Here is a 20,329-nt window from a genome sequence, read left to right as displayed (position 1 = left end):
TTGTGATTGACGCCTGCTGGCGGGTGCAGTGCAACTACATGGTAAACATATTTATATATCTATGGTTTACCTACATCTGCTTTTAGTTTTAGTAAAAAGCCTGTAGTGTGTGTATTTTATTTGAGGGACTGAGACACAGTAAAAGAGCAGAACAGGAGAGGAATATTTTTCTGGACCCATGTTTTCAGATGTTTGGCCATTAATTTAATCCATTCTCAGTTTTGATTTCTCTCTCCACTTCTCCCATCTTCCTGCGAGCTTGAATGTAAATTATTACAGCGCTATGTGCACTTTATGTTTCAGTTCAAAGCACTCTACTATTGCAGCTTCGCTCCCAGACTACAAAGTATCTGCGTCTGAATGTCTTTATGTTTTTGGCTTTCTTTTTTCATATAGATATTGCAGATAAATGCAGAAGCACATAAGGAGCTAAGTAGACCAAAATGTTTCTTTTGACAGCAGTAAAATAAAAAATAAAAAACTAATCAAACTCAGGGATCAAACAATATACTTCTGAGGTTGATGCAACAAGTGCTAGGCGGAGGCGAAGCTATTGGCATGCACCCTTCCAACCGTGCTCCATGTATACAGCCACACTCCACAAGGATCCAATATTCACAGTGCTGTGCATCCAGCTAAAAGGAGCAGACCTACAGTAGTGTAAGACATCTGTCCTCTGGGGCAACAGGAACAAGACTCATTCCCCCAGCTATATATGTCTAAGAATATTGTTTTTTAAAATATTTATACTGAAGGTTAAACTTTAAATGTGAGTCATTCTCTTGCAATGCTGATACACATCTGACAAGATGTGTGTAACCAGTCGAGTGAATCCGACACAAAACGGGAACACGTTTCGAGCAGCGGATCAGGCTCGGTTCCAGCACACCTTGCATCAGCGTCTCGTTGCAATAGATGAGACATCCTCCATCCTCTCCTCCTCCCTCCCAATCTCACCCTTAAATGCGTGATGTAACGAGTGTTTGATAGGATCCTCGCCGCTGCATTCCTCAGTCACGCGTGCTGCAAAGCGCCTCGGTAAATATTGAATCGTCAAGTAAATATTGAATCTGTGATTGACTGAACAACTCAATCTGAAGACGGAGCTGCTGTGCGGAGCAGACGCTCATAAGGTGGCTGATAGGATTACTAAATAGTCCTCGTCTGCCTCATCCCCACATCCCTGGGCTTTGCCCCGGCAGGATGCTGGCGGGGTCATTATTCTAATCTGAATTAAACAATTCAGCGCAAGAGGGACCTTGATGTTTTGGAAAACCCTCTAAGAGGCAGATGGTGAGGACATCAGGCCAAATTTGCAGAACTTTTCTAAACAAACCAGTTTAGGGGTGAATTATTTCAAATAATACCCACTTTTCTGGCAAATTCTAAAGTTTTCCTGAAAGTAATTCTGCTCACTTTAAGAGGGAAGAGTGCCCCTTAAAGTAGAATTCATTTTCAAGGGTCTGAGCAGAGTTTAAATGGAGATTAGAGTACTTTTTGTACATACAAACTATTTCCTACAAGCCCTCTGCAGTCATGCTTTGAATTACAATCTTAGACACTTATTGTCACTCTGAGATCTCACTGCAATATGAGCACAAAAATCCCCGACCGCCCCTCCTAATCTCTGCCCTCTCCTCGTATTTCATTCCTATTCCACGCATCCCAATCACCTTACATCTTTTTCGGCGGTCACAGAAATGTTATCGGGTCGCCGTGGCTGTGACATGAACTCTATCACCATGTTTCAAGTGAAAATGAAATAATTTTTTGGAATGAGGCAGATCAGGTTAGAACGTATTTTCATTTTCTGGATTTCCAGTTTCATTTAAATGTCGGTTTCGGGGCTTTAAAAAAAACCCTCCTCTCTATCCTCATGAATTCAGATGAAGTGTGCTGTTTTTTTTCCTGAGATAAACAGTGTCCCTCACATGGATGAAAAAGAAACAAAAACAGGAATTTCAAAATTGTGCTTTTAGATTGCGCAGCTGGTCCCCGCCGGCCGAGGTATTCGCGATTGATTTCTAATGGATTTAAAGGTGTTTGCCACGGAAACCTACTTTTTATTGCCTTTCCACGAATGGCTGCATGTATTCATTTTTGGGAGAAATCCATCCATCCTTTATGTCACAGCAAAAGCATTTCACAACACTTTGCTTCACAAACTGGGGCTCAATTTTCCCAAAAACCTCGTGCGAGTGCAATCACAGGGTACGAGCCCGGGTGGGTGTGACCAAGTAATTCTTGCCATTTTGATTCACAGTGCAGTGTGGGGAAAGAGGCTGGAGCAGTATGCATACATAATTAAGAGGCGGAATAGATTATTCACAGTTGGAGTCGAGACATGGTTTCAGTTATGGACAGTCACATCAGCTCATCATCCCGTTTTAAAGTGGATGTCAGTTTCCAAATGAGCTGAGAGGAAAGTTCAGGCTGGTAGAAAACTGAGTCCCAAAGCAGCAGCGCAGAATACGCGACTCGAGTATGAATAGACGGCCTCCCTAATAGGCAGATTATCCTCCTTTTTTTAATGTTGCTCCCTAAAATGTGTTTCTATTTGTACATTTGCTCGAGCGATTAAATGCTCTGTATTCAGTTACATACGGCATATTTGGTCCACATTTATATGCACACAATCAAGACCCAGCTGCATATGCTAAAACAAAAACAAGTCTGTTTAAGTCATTTACATGATTGCATAAGCTGGAGCTCCCATAATAATAATAACAGCTGTATGATCTTTCTAATAGCCCACACGGTTTGACCTTTGCATAATTATATGCTGCACATCTTTTAAATCAGCAAAGACGAAACATATGTAGTGTCTCAGTCCTGCCGCTGTGTGATGGCCACAGGTATTTAATCAACAAAAGGGAAAGGCCTCATACATCCTGCAAGCAGCTCTGGTGACAGTGTCATTAAAAATCAGCTATTAATCTAACTTATTACAGATTCTGCAAGCTTCCCATTTAAAATGAGTTCGTATTTGCATTTGACTTTTTAGATTTTGAAGAGGTTTGTGTGACTCTGTGTGTGTGTGTGTGTGTGTGTGTGTGTGTGTGTGTGTGTGTGTGTGTGTGTGTGTGTGTGTGTGTGTTTGTGCGTGCATATCTACTGGCTGCAGCCATGAAAATTTCTGTGTCTGGTGTGAGCAGGCAGAAACAGAGATGCAATTTCATGCCAAAAAGAGTAATAAAATTGAACAGCATCAGTTGACCTGTTCACTCCTGATAGAAAAAACTGGGAGCGAACGTGAGCACTTAACAGAAAAGTTTCACAAAAATCAAATCGAGTACTTTAAAACCACGACTTCGTGTTTTATATATTCTAGTTCCACTTCATGCATTATTGAAAACTCCGTTAAAGAAAGGTAAAGCCTCTATGTCCCATATGCTTTAATGGGATTTTAGCAGGACAAACGCCCTTCATCGCCTGGCCCTCGAGAAACTAGATCTAGGTGTTAGAATCTGAGAAGGGCACCAGTGAGTCCCCGGATCTTTGTATCCGGCTACATGAATACAAAGCTCTGCTGGAACAGCACAGAGAATATTCTCCTCCCAGCGGTCAATCAGGAGAGCAGATTTATAACACGAGTACATGTTTGTGCTGCTGTTTTAACAGTGCTTTTTGACTTTGAAGAGGTATAAAGCAATGATAGACACCCCATTAACATGTCATATGCATCACTGAGTTGAACATTCATTAGAAACAGAACAGGTTGTTTTTACTTAATTATTTTTCAGTCTTTTAAGTGTGATAATTTGTCATTTGCTTGAGGCTTAATTCGCTGCCAGTTCTGAATAGAATATCAGTTCGAGTGCACAAAAAGAAACTGTCAGGACTAATATTTAAATCATCTGACTATTCAAACCTTCATACCAAACCTCCAGTCCTCTGACGTTTAAAGAGCATGCAGGACCCAAGCTTTGACCACAAGACTGGACTTGTTTTCTGATGACTTTCACTTTGCCTTGAGATGTGCAGCTTGGTCTGTTGCTGATTATTATTTTCAGTCGCCAATTCCGATTTGTCTAACTTTCTTTACTCTGCAATTGCCCCTCCCTCCAAAATGCTGGCAGTAAGACGTCTGCGCTGCAGTGTTGAATCGCTTTGATTTCTTTCAACAAATTGTGACTGAAACTGAGTCGTGTTGGAGCTGGAGCTAATATTGAACAACAGCTACTTTTACTGAAATTACTGCAATCCAAAAAAAAAGAGAGAAGCTGTTGGAATCGGCTGTCTGTACATGGCTTAGCACAGCTATGAAAATGGGGAAATGGGAGATGGATAGTTGGATACAATGACAACTTACCACTTTTTGTTTCAGAAAGGCAATGTGCAAATCAATAACCAGTCACAGTGGCTGTCATCTGCATCAAAATGCAGCCTGTTTAGATTTCTGTGCATGGCTGTCTTGTAGGCTAATTTGATGGGGACAGAATTGGATATCTCAATATCTCTTCATATTTCTGGTGATATCTATGTGTTGCTGATTTTAGGCACAAACACTACTTGGTTTGAGTTAACCGTGAAAATTTATTGGTTAGGGTTAGAAATAAACCCACCATGGTTTGACTTTCATGATGGTACCAGGGTCCAGAGTTCCCCTAAATCTAGAGGTGATGACACCAGGACAGATTTGATGTGCATTTATTCAAACAGCTTCTAGAGGTTGCTTAACTTTAAAATACAAGGGTAGGTCATTACAAGAGCTTGCGCAAACAACTAATGGAGTCGCTTCTTTGGGAAAGGGCAGTCTCTCTGAATTTTACTGTATGCAAACCAGCCTGAATGTGTGTCCCTTTAATTTCACAGAAGAAACTTCACCCTGTGCATAACTTAACCTTGAAGACAAGCCGGGGTGCTCTTAATGAAAATGTGCTTGGTGCTTTATTCTTAGCAATCTTTACAACTGTGATAATTTACCTTGAAACCCAGCACATGAAATGTAATTTCTAGCACTTGACATGAGTGTTAATGTATCTATTTATGCAGCACTGGTGCATTCACAAACATAGCTTCAATATCTCTCTATGCTCAGTGTAGTTATATATTATTTGGGCTTTTGATTCAAATCTGGTTCAAGCAGAATTAACCGGCAGCACCCAAAGACGCCATAAATGTTCAGTGCTCGTGATCAAAAATCCCCCCGACGTGAAACAGGTTTGGCAGAAATCTCATCGTGTGGGACTCAGTGACTCGAGGGCATTTTTAAGGACCTTTTCTGTTTTGAATTTGAATCTGATCACGGAAATAAATGTTTTTATGCACATTTATTAAGAAGTAGTCCAATAATTGTGGCCTGGCAAGAAGAGCAGGTCCATTTTTGCGAGAGACAAAAAAAACACACTCTGATAAAACATTATGCAAATGTGGACCAGTGACATCAGCATGCAGATTTCTGCTTTCTTCTTGTGGACACAGTCAGGTGATATGCAGTGCGTATTAAAAAAAACAACAGCTTTCCAGATTCTTTTTAGAAGCTTTACTAAGCTGCATTTAATGTAAAGGCATTAAATGCAGGATTCAGACTGTGTCCTCAGTTGTAAATAAATCCTGAGCCCGCTTACTTTACTAAAAACTATCCACACACTGAACGTGTGCATTTAACCACAGCAGGTTTTCTCACAAAAAATACACATTTGAGACTTCATCGTGATGAAGGCTAAAAGGTCTGTGCACAAAACGGTGATTCAAAGTGAACAGCATCCCTGCAGGCACTAATGTTGTGGCCGCTGAACTGTATAAAGACTGTATGGCTGCAGCTGTCAAAATCCTCAAAAAGACTCCTCTGGCTACATTAATATGCTTATTATATTTCAATTATTAGCTCATGCTCACAAGGAAGTGATTTTCATAATTGGTGTTTATAATACATTGGATCTAACAGAGGTTTTAAATTTCGGTCTTTAGTGTTCAATTTAAAGACAATAACTGATAAAATCTCACTTTTTCATTGCATAATTGGCATATCTTTGCAGGGCCATACACACCACAAATTCTAGGCTGTTGACTAAAATTCCTTCCGACGATTCAGCCCCGGGAGATACAACTAATAAAACATACTGTCTAGCTTTGGTCAAGTGGGACATCCATCATTTAAGAGCCTGACAGCAGTCACTGGCTGCTACAATATTCTGATTAAACAGTAAACCAATAAAATGCTTCAGCCTCTGTTTGTATACAGAATGTAAGTTCAATAGCCCGATCTATCAAGTTTTATCTTATTCCTGCTCTTGATATTATTTATGATTTCATATTTGCTATTATTACTCCATCAGTCTGGAGAAAGGACATGAAAGACGAGAAAAAGGAATATGTGTGACGCGATGAAGTTTCCAGATACAATTTAAACCTGTGGAAATCAATATATGTTACCTCATGTTTGCAACGAGGTTCGCCTGTTAAACTAACAACTGCATAGGGTCCGTGCTGTCTTGTAGATAGTCAGCGGATTGCAGGCGGCTACTGAGCAAACCAAAGACATCAGAGAGTTGAGGTAATGAAATTAGAGGGCAGTTTTGAGCAGCTTTCCTTGTCTGTGAACACAGAAACTATGAGGAGCTGGTGAATAAGAGCAACAACAAGTAGCTACTAGGGGTGCAACGATACTCGTATCGATATTGAACAGTGCTTTCGGTTCGGTACGCATATGTATCGAACAATACAAAATTTTTAATTTATTTTATCAACTTTCCTTCTGACGATGCTGTCTGTGTTGAGCGCTCAGTGGATCTGCGCTCGACAGTGCAGCCTAGGCGGAGTAGTCGAACACAGATTCACTGAGCGCAGGGGGGCAAGCTAGCGAGACAGAAGTTAAGCTCTCCTTGCAACATGGCAAATTGAACCTCGCCCACCCTAATTCAGATGTGGCGTTTGGAACTATTTTGGTTTTCATGTGACGTATGACCCTGAAGGTAAGCACGTCATGGACAAAAGTAAAACGGTATATCGGTTGTGCCACGCAATGCTCAATTACATTGGTGGGAACTAGTATGTTAGCGCAGTTAGCTCGTTAACGTGTTGGCCGTCCAGCCCCACGCACAGGGCGATCCGCGGTAGCTCGTTAACGGAGATTTGCCGTGTTGTGGCGTTAACGTCATTTCAGATTAACGCTGACAGCACTAGTGGGAACACAACGAATATGACTGCACATTTACTCCGACATCATCCTAGTGCAAAGACAAGTGGAAGCACACAAAAACAACAAGCACGCATGCTACAAACTTTACCCGAGTCATTTAGACAGCCGTTAGCACATGATTCTCCTTATGGGGACCTGATATGTTTAATATGCTGCTGAGAATATAGCCCAGAAGAAGCGAATAGTATAGCTTTTAGTTTGGAAAGAGCCATTTTTCTGTAATAAACTCTCTTTTCCAAAGATGAGTGATTTCTCGATCAGATAGATTTATTTTTTTATTACTTTGTTATTTCAGCAACATTAAATTTAAAAACTGTACTTTTGAGTTAAAATATATATTTATAATTTTAATAAATGACAAATTAAAAAGGCATGAACATTTTTTTTGTATCGAAAAACTATCGAACCGAACCGTGAATTTTGTGTATCGTTGCACCCCTAGTAGCTACATGTGGCAACAGTACTTTTAGACCGAGCACAGCTGGTGACAACAACATTATCATGAAAAGTATTGTGAGTTACAAAGTTTTGTATTACTTTTACTAGTTAATTAATGTTAATTAATCGGGGCGACCGTGGCTTAGGGGGCTGGGAAGCGCATCTGTAACCGGAAGGTCGCCGGTTTGATTCCCGGGGTCTCTGTCTCTTGCCCAAGGACACAACGACCGCCTACTGGTGTTGGTCAGAGAGGCCGATGGCGCAATATGGCAGCCTCGCTTCTGTCAGTCTGCCCCAGGGCAGCTGTGGCTACAACTGTAGCTTGCCTCCAGCAGTGTGTGAATGTGAGAGTGAATGAATAGTGGCATTGTAAAGCACTTTGAGTGCCTTATAGCGCTATATAAATCCAATCCATTATTATTATTATTAATTGGTTCATATATTTTGTTACATGCTTTTGGACCAGAGCAACTTTTCCAAAGTTCTAGATTCTTTTCCTTGTTTGTGCGCTGGCACGCCCGATCTGATATCCCCGTGTTAGTGTTTTTAATAATGAAGTTGTCTGAGCATTCACCTAGCATTACCCAAGAAGTTAGCTAATGCTTTTAAAAAGGATCACTAGCAAACAAACATGAGTTACCTAAATTTGGCTACTGTAACAGCAGACCTTTAACTTGATAAAAATAGTTATTATATTGTATAAATTAATAATAGAAAGAAAAGCGCTTGAAATGCTTACAGTTTGTTCCAGAAGAGTTTGCATAAAGGTATTTCTTTCCCCCACACTGCAAAGCTATGACAATGCAACAATATGATTGGTCAGTTGCAATGGACCAACACTATTATGCTACTGCAGGAACAAGACAGACACGGGATATCAGATACACTGTGTCTTTACTACAGGATCCTTGTTGAAAGATCAAAGTTAATAGAACGTGCTTTCTGGGGTAAGTTTTAGCTTGAGTGACAGTATTGTGACTTTAAAAAGTCTGTGTAAACAATAGCAGAGGAACTATAGAAAGACGTTAGTGGCATAAATTATAGACTGCTTCAAAAATGAAACAAAACAGTGGTAAATGAGCCGACAGCAGAGTTGTCAAAAAAATGTATAGCAAAAAAAAAATAAAAAATGAAAGATTATGTACTCATTTGCTACAGTACTTTTAGCAGTTATCTGATAGCCACATTAAATGTCTATTGTTATCTTTGAGGTGCTATAGCTAATAATAAGATGGTGATATTAATGTTGTTATCATTGCTACTGTGTGTAACATTAACAGACGGCGTTAATTCATCAGGATAACACAACTATTTGTGTCTTAAAAGCATTATCTTGATAAAAGTCTACCAGCAGCTACACAGAAGCTGTGGCAGCTTACCCTACCAACTCTATTTCATGGGCCATGTCAGCAGTAGCACACCGTTACTTGAGACGACCTAAAAATATTCTTTTGTTTGCTTGTTGCACAGTTGTCTCTATAGTTGTCTATTATAGGTTTTTTACTCAATGGCAGATCTGCAACGCAATTCTAATTTGTTAAAGCTAGCTGCTAGCTTTTCCCCTAAACTTGCTACCTGGTCATACGGACACCATAAATGAAAGATAATATAAAAAAGCCAAAAGAGGATTGCATTAACATTAAAGTACCACATATTGGGTCTGAATTGGTGTGGTTTATTGGAAGCTATCCTTGGTCACAGAACAGCATTTGCTGCTAATGAGGGCACAAAGGATTAGTTAGTCTGACTTTTAGCTATCATTACCACCACCAGGAGCTGTAGTCTGCCAGAGAAAGCCTCTCTGGATGCTTTGTGTCTCCTTGCATACTTAATATAAAAACAATAATATCTGGTAATGTTACATTTTATAACTTAAAAGACCACAAAATGGGTTTTCTCAACTACACATCTCCCTTATAACTGCATTATTATTGCAAAACCCACTTCACACAATATGACACACACTGCTTTGATTAAGGTGTTTCGAACTGACTGCCAACTGGCATCATCTTACTGTTCCTATTGGCTTTGTGAAATAGAAAAAAAGCCATTAAAGGTAAGTAACCCCCTTGGGTAGTTACCCTCAATGAGTCACTAAAACTGTTTGGTCAAAGGCACCTGTTCATTTATTTATCTCATATCATTCACTGTGAAGCACAGCACACTGTTTAATCCTTACCCCCAAACTAACTCTAAACTAACCCTCCACCCGCCCAGTACCTATATTTGCCATCTCAGGTACGGTGGCGCTGTAGGGGCCTTCATCAAAGACAGGCGGGTTGTCGTTGATGTCCTGCACCCGAATTATGAACTGTGACGAGGGCTCCAGAGCACGGTCGGTCTGCCTGTCGGTGGCCGTGGCGATGAGACGATACTCGTCCTTCTCCTCACGGTCCAGCGGCTTGGTGACATGGATGTTACCCGTTTTCTCGTCTATCACGAAGACCGAGCCTGCCCCTTCGCCTCGCAGGACATACTTTGTGCGTCCATCATTCCTGTCCATGTCAGTGTGGAGCTGAGTGAGGACGGACAGAAATGGGAAAAAAGAAAGACAGGGAAAAATGGAAGCAAAGAGGAAGGAAACGGGTGGAAATGGTAAGGAAACAGTGGGGAAGAAAGACAAGAGTAAACACCAGTTAAAAATTAAGTTTGTTTTTTTGAGCCAGTCAGTGAAGACAAAAAACAAGCAGATTATCTTCTGCATGCCTCTAGGATATAATGAATTTGAAAAGAAGCAGACAAAAGAAATAGGCACAATACCCCCCTCTCTCACACAGACACACTTTCCTGCCATTGTGCTGTGTCTCATCTTTCTATTCCTGCAGTATGAGCAGTTATGAACCTGGATCTCCTTAATCTTAAAGCTATCCAGAACACATGCTCAAGTACTCACGCTTAAAGCCCCCATTCAGTTCCCAGCAGCTGTGGAAGAGGAGAGTTTACTAGTCTGTGCACATGCAACGCCTTGGCTATTTAATGAAAGCACCAAATCAAAGGAATAATAAACAGTAGGCCTATCAATTATTCTGTAACTAATAGGTGTGTATAAGTGAGGGTGGAGTTTGTGTGGCAATGGGACACGCAGTATCGATCGCAGCCCTGTTTTGAGGTTTATTGGATCAGCGCCTAGCGGGATGGCAGAGCAGCAGAGCGACCGGCGTCCTCTCATGCAGGGAGAGGTAATATCAGGGAAGGCTCCACACTGTCCTCCGCGACCGACAAGAGACAAGCCAGCGGGATGTGGTGAGCACATCAAGATTCAATCTCATTACCCCCAAACCTACGTGGATCGAATAGAAACTGTGACCAAAAAAAGGAGCGCTAAATTAGGCCCCGCTCGCAAGAAAGTGTGACATTGTGACTTTAGATGGAAAGGAGAGAGCAGAGAGGCGACTGGGGAGGGGATGGGTGGGTTTAGCTCAGGAAAGAATTGTTGCGTGGCAACAGCTAAGCACATTTGCTAAATGAAATGAGAATGGATACTGCGAATCGAAATGTTCATCTACTTTAAGGCTTGCTATTTTTCAAGTGGGGGGGGGGGGGGGGGGGGGGAAATGGCGTGGATGTGCCAGCTTCATGGGGGGTAAACGATAAGCACGTGACAAGGCTTATTCATAAATAAGATGGCAGTCATAAGTCTAGACTGTCAGTTAAAAGTTAAAGCTAATTAAACAGCATGGCACAAAGTTAAACAGCACTTCACCTTCAGAAGATCTGTGTATTTTAATGACAACGTAAATTGGAAAATCTAAAGGCACACCCACCAACATGAGAGAGTGTTGCGTGAGCAGAATGCACAAGCTAGACATAGATGCACTGCTCTCCTGAATGTTTTTCTTTTCATGGACCTATAAATGAAAATGCAAGGCCTTCAATAACTAGCTTAAAAATCTTCATGTTAGCTTAGTTCCTCTAAGCTACTTTAGTTATCACATAGGAGACGTGCTCCTTTATGTATGACCCTCTCTGCACGTTGATCGCCTTGGGCAAACGGATTGACAGACAAGACAGATCAACATTCACGTCTGTCACATTTGCATGTCCAGCTGACTATTTATGTTCAGAGTTTATAATTGTCTTCATTGTCTCTGGGGGCCCAGCACATTTTCTCCTTCTACCTCCAGTCAAATGCCTGGTTGACTGGAAACATGTATATGTATGGGTTCTTGCAACTCTTTGAAATTGGATGACCAGTCATTTGTGACAGGACATGATGGAAAAGGATCACTTCCGACATATTTCTCTCATATGTCCTTGTTGGGGTTTAGAATTTACATTACAAATAACATGTAGCCACTGTAGCCAAGACCACCTTGGCAAGTAATCTGAGTAATTTTGATGCAATTGTCCAAGAGACCAAGTGTAAGGAGTGGCAGCTGCTCAGGCTGAGAAAAGAAACAAAAAAACCCCAAACTGAACATAGCATTAGCTGAAGCACACTATGAAGAAACATCAGCTGACCTCAGTGCTAGACTACATGATCTGATACCAACTGATACCATTCAGTTGGCAGGCTTTATTTAAGCTGCTTTAACCTGTCTATAGGTGATGAACATCTGCAAGCTGCTTTGCAACCCACCTCTACATTTCAGTTCCATGTTGTGTATGATTTGATTTGGTCATATTACTGCCATATCTGTTGTCAAGGATCCCTGCTTCCATTTGTCATGGCCTCTTACCAACGCCTCCCTACTTTTGGCTTTCTGTCTGTGCACGTGGATGAGTAGGGTCCCAAAACAGAGACATTTAGGAGGCAAGTTGATTATGATGCAACTCGCTGCTGACATTTTCCACTGCAAAAATTTAGTGAGTGTTTAATATTCTTAACATCTCAATAATGAATCATCATGTTACTTTTATTAATTAGTTTCTCTTTTACCCACTTTCACTTCCCACCACTAACCTTCATTGAATGGGCCTCTTTCACAGCAGACTCTGAGTAGTCACAGCATGAAAAGCTCAAGAGCTGCTAATGACATTAAAGATGCCTCAGTTTCACTCAAGTATCTCAATGAGTTACAGTATGAAGGAAGCCACAGTCTCACGACTCTGAAAAAAAGGTGTTAAAATGAATCAGGCCATAATTAATGCTTTTTTTATATATATAATTTTTTACACCTTTTACTACACCTATACTATTGTGAAGAAAGCTGTTCCCAAGTTATATGACTAGCCTGTCACTCCCCCTAATCAGTTCAGCCACTCCTTATCTCTACCTGCCCATAAGCACAAACTCTTTACCAGTCTTTCACTACAATGCTTGTCCCTGGGCTACCGCCTGATTTTACCTTTGCTTTAGAACCTGGTTCCTCACTGCCTGTCTGCTTTTGAGCTCACAAAACACCTACATAAACTCTGACAAGGCACATTATTTACAACCCAATTAGGACCTGACCGTGCAAATTCAATTATGGCATGTCTCATTTCTGTCGAACACACTCCATACATGGCATCCATATGGATGAACTTCCAGCCACCACTTGAGATCAGATTTCCCAACTCAAATATATGTTATTGCACCACCTATAGTAATAAAGCAGATAAATGGTCTCTCCATGTACCTCATACCCTCGGTACAATATAGCAACCCTATTAGAGGCAGTGTTGTAAACATTCAGGCAAACTGGTGCACACCTCACTTTCAGTGTATTTCAAAATGACACGCGGAAATTGTGCAAAGCACCAATGAGGCAAAAAATTTATTAGAAAGACACTTTACTAATCACTGTCTTTTAAAAAAATCTGCATCCACACAGCTGACAATGGGCCAAGACATTGTTGTGGCACTGGTTTATATGCAAACTAATTTTCTCTTCACTTGTTTTCCAGATCTAATTATTTGTTTTAGTCCATCACCAGTGCAAATTTGCAGGTTCAAAAGGTTTTGATATTTGAACAAATTAAGTATTTTTGCAGTCAGGGTCTCAAAAGTTCATTAAAAAGTATTTAAATTATGACCTACACAGTATTTAGGTTTCCTCTCATCTTCTAAGCAGGCCAACTGGGGCCAATTGGCCAAAACACCCGGCTGGTCGGGACCACCACGGGAGCCCGGTTCCTCACTCCCCTTAACGAAGAGCCATTAACAATCAAAGTCTTAACGGCCCTGCAGCTTAACGAGGGGACTTAACGAGCTTCTTAATGAAGCCCCAGCCATCATTACCACAGTGAGTGGTGGCAGCACTGATTGAAAGCACTGCTCAGAGTCATTCTGAAGCAGGAGAGACCAGCCTAAGGAAACCAAATCCATTTAAGGCTGACCTCTCACCCTTATCTGTTCTTCCAAGATTAATAGGAAAGTATAATAAGGGAATGCATTTAACAACATAATGGCTATGGGTAATTTATGGCTACAGAAACGTGTGAAAATAACCAAACAATTTTATATATAACACAACTGGCTATCACCATATTTCACATCAGAATGATATGACATCTCATAACTCGTACATTTCATATCCCTCTGATATACCATCAAATATATCAAGAGCCAAACAATATGAAGCCACTGGCCACAAAAGCCAAATTTACTGTTGTGTCACCTCTGCTTGCAGAATGATTTCAGCCTGATAAGCTGCCATTCCCATTTTCTTCACCGCCTCTTGTGTATGCAACACCCAGCCTCCCCAGACTCCTAAATCTCTTCAATTACTTATATTATCATAAGGTAATATGCTTATACTCATATACTCAATTTCACATTTTTGCAATAACCATAAATCATGAAGCGAGGAGGAAAAGTACTCTCTGCCAACCTCTAAATCACTTAAATAACTAATATCCCGTATACACAATTTCACATTTCTGCTGCACAATAAATCATAAAAACACCAGGAAAATGTGTTTTTTCCACAGCTGTGCATTAGCCTAATGAATGTGGATGTTATTCCCTACAACTTCAGTGTGTGTGTGTGCGTCTGATGTGCTTGTGTGCTTTGAGGCTAAGATGGTGGTTAGGTTACAGTAATAGAAAAAAAAAAAGATAAAGTGCGGTAAATCAGGTGGCGGCTCACGTGAAATGCCGATAGGCGTACACCACCGAGCCCTGTGATTGGCAGTGGGGTTCAATTCCCAAACACATCAGGAAACGTCTGCAAGGTCACGCAGGCAGGTGTGAGAATACCGACCCGTCTCCTGTTGAAGCTGTAAGAGGGGAAGCTATTCATCTTGTGCATGGTGACTTCAAGAGAGCCAGAGGTCTATGGGACCACCACCAGCTCCAGCAGTCAAATTCTGCAGCAAGGCTGGGTGAGGGTAAAAAGGGAGGGGTTACCGTTGGTGGGTGAGTGGGGAGGGGGGCAGCTGAGGCTGAGCCAGCTCCGTCATATCAGCCGGGGAGTGTCAAGCAGGGCAGAGGGTAGAGGGTCAGCCAATCGATTTGGAGCAGGCCCACCGATTCGGAGAGATGTCTAAAGAAACGGGCCGATCAGGGAAAACATCAGGAAAATTAATTTGGGACGGAGCCCACATGAGTTCAGAGAGCCCGTTTGAAATGAAACTATGCCTTGTGGCCAGCTTACCTACCACCGCAATATCATTAGTTTTGCTTGAGGGTATGTGTAAGCATTTATGTGTGCACGCAACTGTGCATGTGTGTCTTACTATACGTGACCGTTTTAACAACAGGCCTTCCAGGTGAGTATGTGAGTGTGCCGGCCCCAGTAACTTTAAAGAAAGAGGTGTAATGACTGCGAGTCTCCTTGTGCCCTGGCTGAACCTCCACTTGGCACAGTTCTAGCACAGAGTGGACAGCGAGCCAAGGCTTGACTGAGAAAATGTGTGTGTGTGTGTGTGTGTCTGAGTCTGTGTTTGTGTGCCACTGAGAGCCTGTGGTGACTGACCTGGAGAGAGAAGAAACCATTGAGGGAAGGCCAGGAAGTGTGGGAAGGTTACTAAAGCACAGCGCAGGGCTAAGGCCAGCATCTGCAAAGCACTAATAACTAAAATCAGTAAGCGTTGATGGCTCTGCCATCATCAGGTGTCTTAGCTGTCAGTCCCAAGAGGAGAGGAATGCAACTCCATCTCTGCTTGTGAGACGACAAAGGAGAGCAAAGCCTAAGTAAACCAAAACAATAAAATACATTCAGAGCACAAACTGCATGTGAACACCTGGCCTGGTCTGTCCTATTCAATCCTCTGTGATACACAGAAAAATAAAAATTAGCCTTTGAGTTATTTTTATAGGTAATATTATTCTTTAAAAGCTCTCTTTAATATGAATGCTTCTGTTTTGCGTAATTGCCCACTAGTCTGCAGCATCGGTGTGCAGAACTCTCTTAAAACTCCTTGAGCTGCAGGATATTTGGTATTTAAATCTGTAAAGTATTGACCGGACCAGCCCATAACACCACATTTTTTTCTTTTTGAGCCTTGTCTTGGTGCAGTTACTTGTGCATTTTGGATCATTATCCCATTGAAAGGTTCCACTTCTTGTTCGGCTTCAACTTTCAGACAGATGGCCTCACATAATCTTCAGGCGCTCAATCATATGATGGAGAATTCATAGTAGGATCAATGACTGCAAGCTGCCCAGTCCCGGAGGCAGCAAAGCAACCCCCAAAACCATCCCATTTCCACCATCATGCTTCACAGTTGGCACGAGCCGCTTCTCCTGAAAAGCTGTCTTTGATCTGTGCCAGACATGTCTTCTGTTACTGTGGCCAAACAGCTCAATTTTGAATGTGGCCATCCAGAGCGCTTTATACCAAAAGGCCTGGTCTTTGCTTTAATGTTCACTGGCAAACATTTTGTTTAGCTTTCTTCTGGCGCACCTCCCATGCAGGTTAAATTATGTGCGATAGGGTTCGTGCAAACTACAGTGTGCTCGTGTGTTGAATCTGAATCAAGAATCCACATTTCCAATTTGATTCAAATTTAACAGATCTGAAGATGTATTATGTGGGACACACTAGGCCATGTTTTTTTAATCTATTTAAAGTTGCAGTAAATAGAAATTTAAGGAAGGGAAGCAAAACACCAAAAAGAAAATTGAAAATGGATAGCCCTACTTCTGCAGCTGCCCCCTCTAACGTGTTTGTTCTAAGCCCCACCACATATGGGCGTGTTTGTCTTTGCTTTATACGTGCTAAAGTATGTCAGCGCTTACAGCTGGTGTGCAGGAAGTCTTTTTCTGTTTTTTTGTACAGTGACATCAAACAATCATGTGGCCTACATTTAATTTATGAAAATGTAATTTTTATGTGTAATCTGATGACTGCACCACTGAGGACCAAGTAAGGATAAGTGGCAATGTATTTAATGACTCTGAATTTATGAATAATTCCAAGTTTTGTGAGGGAAATCCTTAGGGGGTATCTTTACGATTGATTGGTTCAACCAATTTCATTTAATAAAAGCCTCTAAATTCAGGACCGTGTTGTCTCTTGTTGTTGACGTCTAAATTATTGTGGGTTTTTCCTGCTAATCCATAATAAAATAAGCCATCACCACATCATCACCCACTAAAATGTGTTTTTACACCAGCAGCATTTAAATGCACAGTTGTTACCAGCGTCACACACAGACAAATCAGATTCAAAATGATAAACATAAGAATGAATTATGTCAGATTATGTTGTCCCTGATCAGATTAGATCAGGCTACAACAGATCAGATATGCAGTATAGCGTCATAACTAGCTAAACAAACACATGATGCCCTAGTTGTATAACCGGGCATTAGTGGATTCAAACGGGATGTAATAATTCCTTAATAATCCCTAATAAATCACTGACCGTATTAAAATAAACCAAATAGACATTTCTGTGTTATATTTAAGTTAATAATAACACTGTATTGTAAATGCAGGCACGTAGAAGGTGCCAGAGGAAGGAACACAACTATCACCTAGTCCACATGCCTCACAGTGGATTGAGGGGGGATTATTACCAAACTGGGGGGGATTACATAATCTGGCAAAAAATGCTTTTTTATTGTAATTCGGTCATATCACCTGACAAGACAACTGCTTGTGCCTTGCCCCGTCACATTTGCAGCAATTATTTTGTGAGTCTTAACCAAACAATAACAAAAATAAGACAAGTTAATTATCCATAACTGTAAGCCAGAATCCCCACAAAGCCAATAATTGTCATGATGAGAAAACACCCGCTACTAGTCTCAAGCAAACCATTAGAACAGCATAATACAACCGCAGCCACAACAAGAACGCAGGCAGTGTTTCACCCGGTGGGCCTCGCACACACACACACGCGCGTGCATGCCGATTTACACAGCGCTCTTTCGGCTGTCCTGCTCTCCACTCTAATCAATGCAGACACACATAAGAACACCTTCCAATTATGCAGAGGCACTCAAACACAAGACCCAGCCCGCTCCCCAGAAATGTGAGCAGCATACAGCGAGACCCTCAGGAGCACTTGCGACTTCAGAAGGCGAAACCTTCGCATGGAGACGGGTTTGAAATTCCGGCTGAACTTTCAATCAAATCCGTGGAAATTCTCCATTTTTTGTTCGACGCTCTAAGGAAACATGTCAGACGGTATTGAAACGAGTCCCCTCTGGCTCCCTGTCTGTTTGTCTTGCGCCAAAATGAGGTTCAAACACGTCATGAGAAGCCGCAGTTAATTGTTTAGCATCGATCCGCCATCGATTGTGCATAGAAGTTTGGTTAGTGTCAGTCGGCGCGTTAATTCGGTTGTGGTGTGGACACGCTGTCCTGTTCCCGTTTGATCTAATATAATCTGTCTCTGGAGGGCATGCTGTGTGGCCTCGAAGAACGCAGAACAGTCCTCTGTCACACACACACACTTCCTCCTGCTCGCACACTTCCTAACAGAGCATTTATTATTCATCATTATTAGACTTTTCCTTTAGCACGATAAGCTCCTCAATGCATCTCGCCACTGTTGTCTTCCTCCGCAATACATTATTCAGGACAAAACTGTGCTTTTAGCCTCGGAGTATGCAAATCCCACTTTTGATTATCATAATCAGCTGATGTATGAGAGCGAGAGTGTGTGTATGTGAGTGTGTGTGGCGGCTAGTCAGATGATTGTTTGTGTTTTATTGCTTCAGTGCTCCACTCTAGTGTTGTATACTTCACATCATATTTTTTAGCCGAGGGAGACGAGCTTGGAAAAGGCCACTGGAGGCTTAACTCACTGCTGTACATTTAAAGGGCAAATCGCCCACATATATGCCACCGCGTGCCACTGCCAAGAGGAATGGCTTTTACCAACTTGGAACCAAGGAGCCTGCGTGCATTTGTGTGTGCGTAAAGTGGGCAATAATGAAGGGAATTTTCAAGCTCTGTTTATCATCCTGTTTGTTGCAGTTACTGGTGTCGAGCTGAAGGATTGCCTGAGGAATGGCTGACAACGTCTTACATGTCAATAGAGAATATATTACAAGAAAACTTGAATAAGTTGAATCATAGTTTTACTATATTGATAGCTCCCTGCGTTTTTCTCTGAGATACAGATGGTGTATCTACACCACGAGAATCAGGTGTTAGTCAAGTGTTAGTTTACTCAATATACATAGAAAGCATAATTTTTTTCAAGAATAATACATGATGTTCTCACAATTGCTCTTAAGATATACCAGTAACAGAAACAGGAGATACAATATAGCTTCTAAAGTGTATGTGTTGTTTGGGATGTAACCAGCTAGTTGACCAGTTAGATTAAAAGGTTTCCAGTTCAAAGGCGTACTGGCATATTTTAAGACATCTAAGAAGTCAAATCACCAGTTAACCTAACCCCACTAGCTGCATGTCTTTAGGGAAGACCTGGGGGAGAAAATGCCTGTTTGTTCAGGCTTGCTACTCAGGATGCATTAAAAAAAAAGTAACATGAGTGCCCCTGTGTGATTCTATCCTCATCCTCGTTCACCTCTGTTCCCCTCTCCCATCTGTGGCCAGCTCCAACCAGCTCCCTCTGCCCTCCCTCCCACGGCCTCCTGCGTATCTCACGCCGACCTTAATCTCATCTCCTTCTCTTTGATATTTGGGCTGATTGGGGCCCGATGTTTGTAAAAACAAAGAATTACCAGATTATTTTTTTACCTTATTTTTGTTTTTAAGAAAAATAAGAGCCACATATGAGGATATTTGTTTAAAATTTTGATAGAACAGTAGCAGTATAATGTCCTCGTAAGTGGATATCAGGCCCATGTAGGGCAAAATTGAGTATTTTGGTCTAAATAACCCAAAATGTGATGTCCACATATGTGGACGCCAGGTCCTAGGAGGTTAAAGCACTTTAAACTGGTTTGACTTTTCAGACCCAGAAGCTGCTCCCATCTTCTTTATACAGTGTATATAAGTCTTAAACATATCATGGACCCACATTTTACAACTCTTGCAGTCTATCTTCTTTACAGACCAACAGCGCTGCTTGAGTAGCTGTGGGCTTGTTTGGCACACGATAAAAGTGATTTATTTTCTTTTTAGGTCAACAAAACCTGACTGGAGTAGACTCATGTGTGGCCAGTTACTGTATATGACTGAGCAGAAATGAATGTCCTGATTATGAGGAAATGTGTAAGACATTTTGGGGATGGCAGCTTTGCTGCTTTAACAGTAACGTGGCCGTCTAGGCTAAGGAAGCTAAAATTCAGTGCTCATGCAACAACCTCATTTACAAACAGCATTAATGTTCACATGAATAGAGAAGTGCTTTTTTAATTTAATGCTTTAATATTAGTAATGTGTTAATGTTACGGGTTTACAGGTACAAAAATCAAATTCGAGCAGCCAACAGGTTCACAGCAGGATGACTTCTG

General features: G+C 41.4%; 1 protein-coding gene across 3 annotated transcripts in view; it reads right to left on the bottom strand.

Moving 5' to 3' along the window:
- The window catches only part of cdh24b (cadherin 24, type 2b), a 160,695-nt gene that overhangs the window by 76,480 nt on the left and 63,886 nt on the right, over positions 1–20,329 (bottom strand). For all 3 annotated transcript variants that reach the window (XM_082512993.1, XM_082512994.1, XM_082512995.1), the window contains exon 3: positions 9,803–10,097. In XM_082512993.1, coding sequence (XP_082369119.1) covers positions 9,803–10,097 — 295 coding nt within the window. The remainder of the gene's footprint in view (positions 1–9,802; positions 10,098–20,329) is intronic.

This window comes from Aulonocara stuartgranti (genome assembly GCF_965226115.1).
Source record: "Aulonocara stuartgranti genome assembly, chromosome: 18".
NCBI classification, from domain to species: Eukaryota; Metazoa; Chordata; class Actinopteri; order Cichliformes; family Cichlidae; genus Aulonocara; species Aulonocara stuartgranti.
The sequence above is the reverse complement of the archived record's forward strand: the minus strand, read 5'-3'. Positions and strand labels throughout refer to the sequence as shown.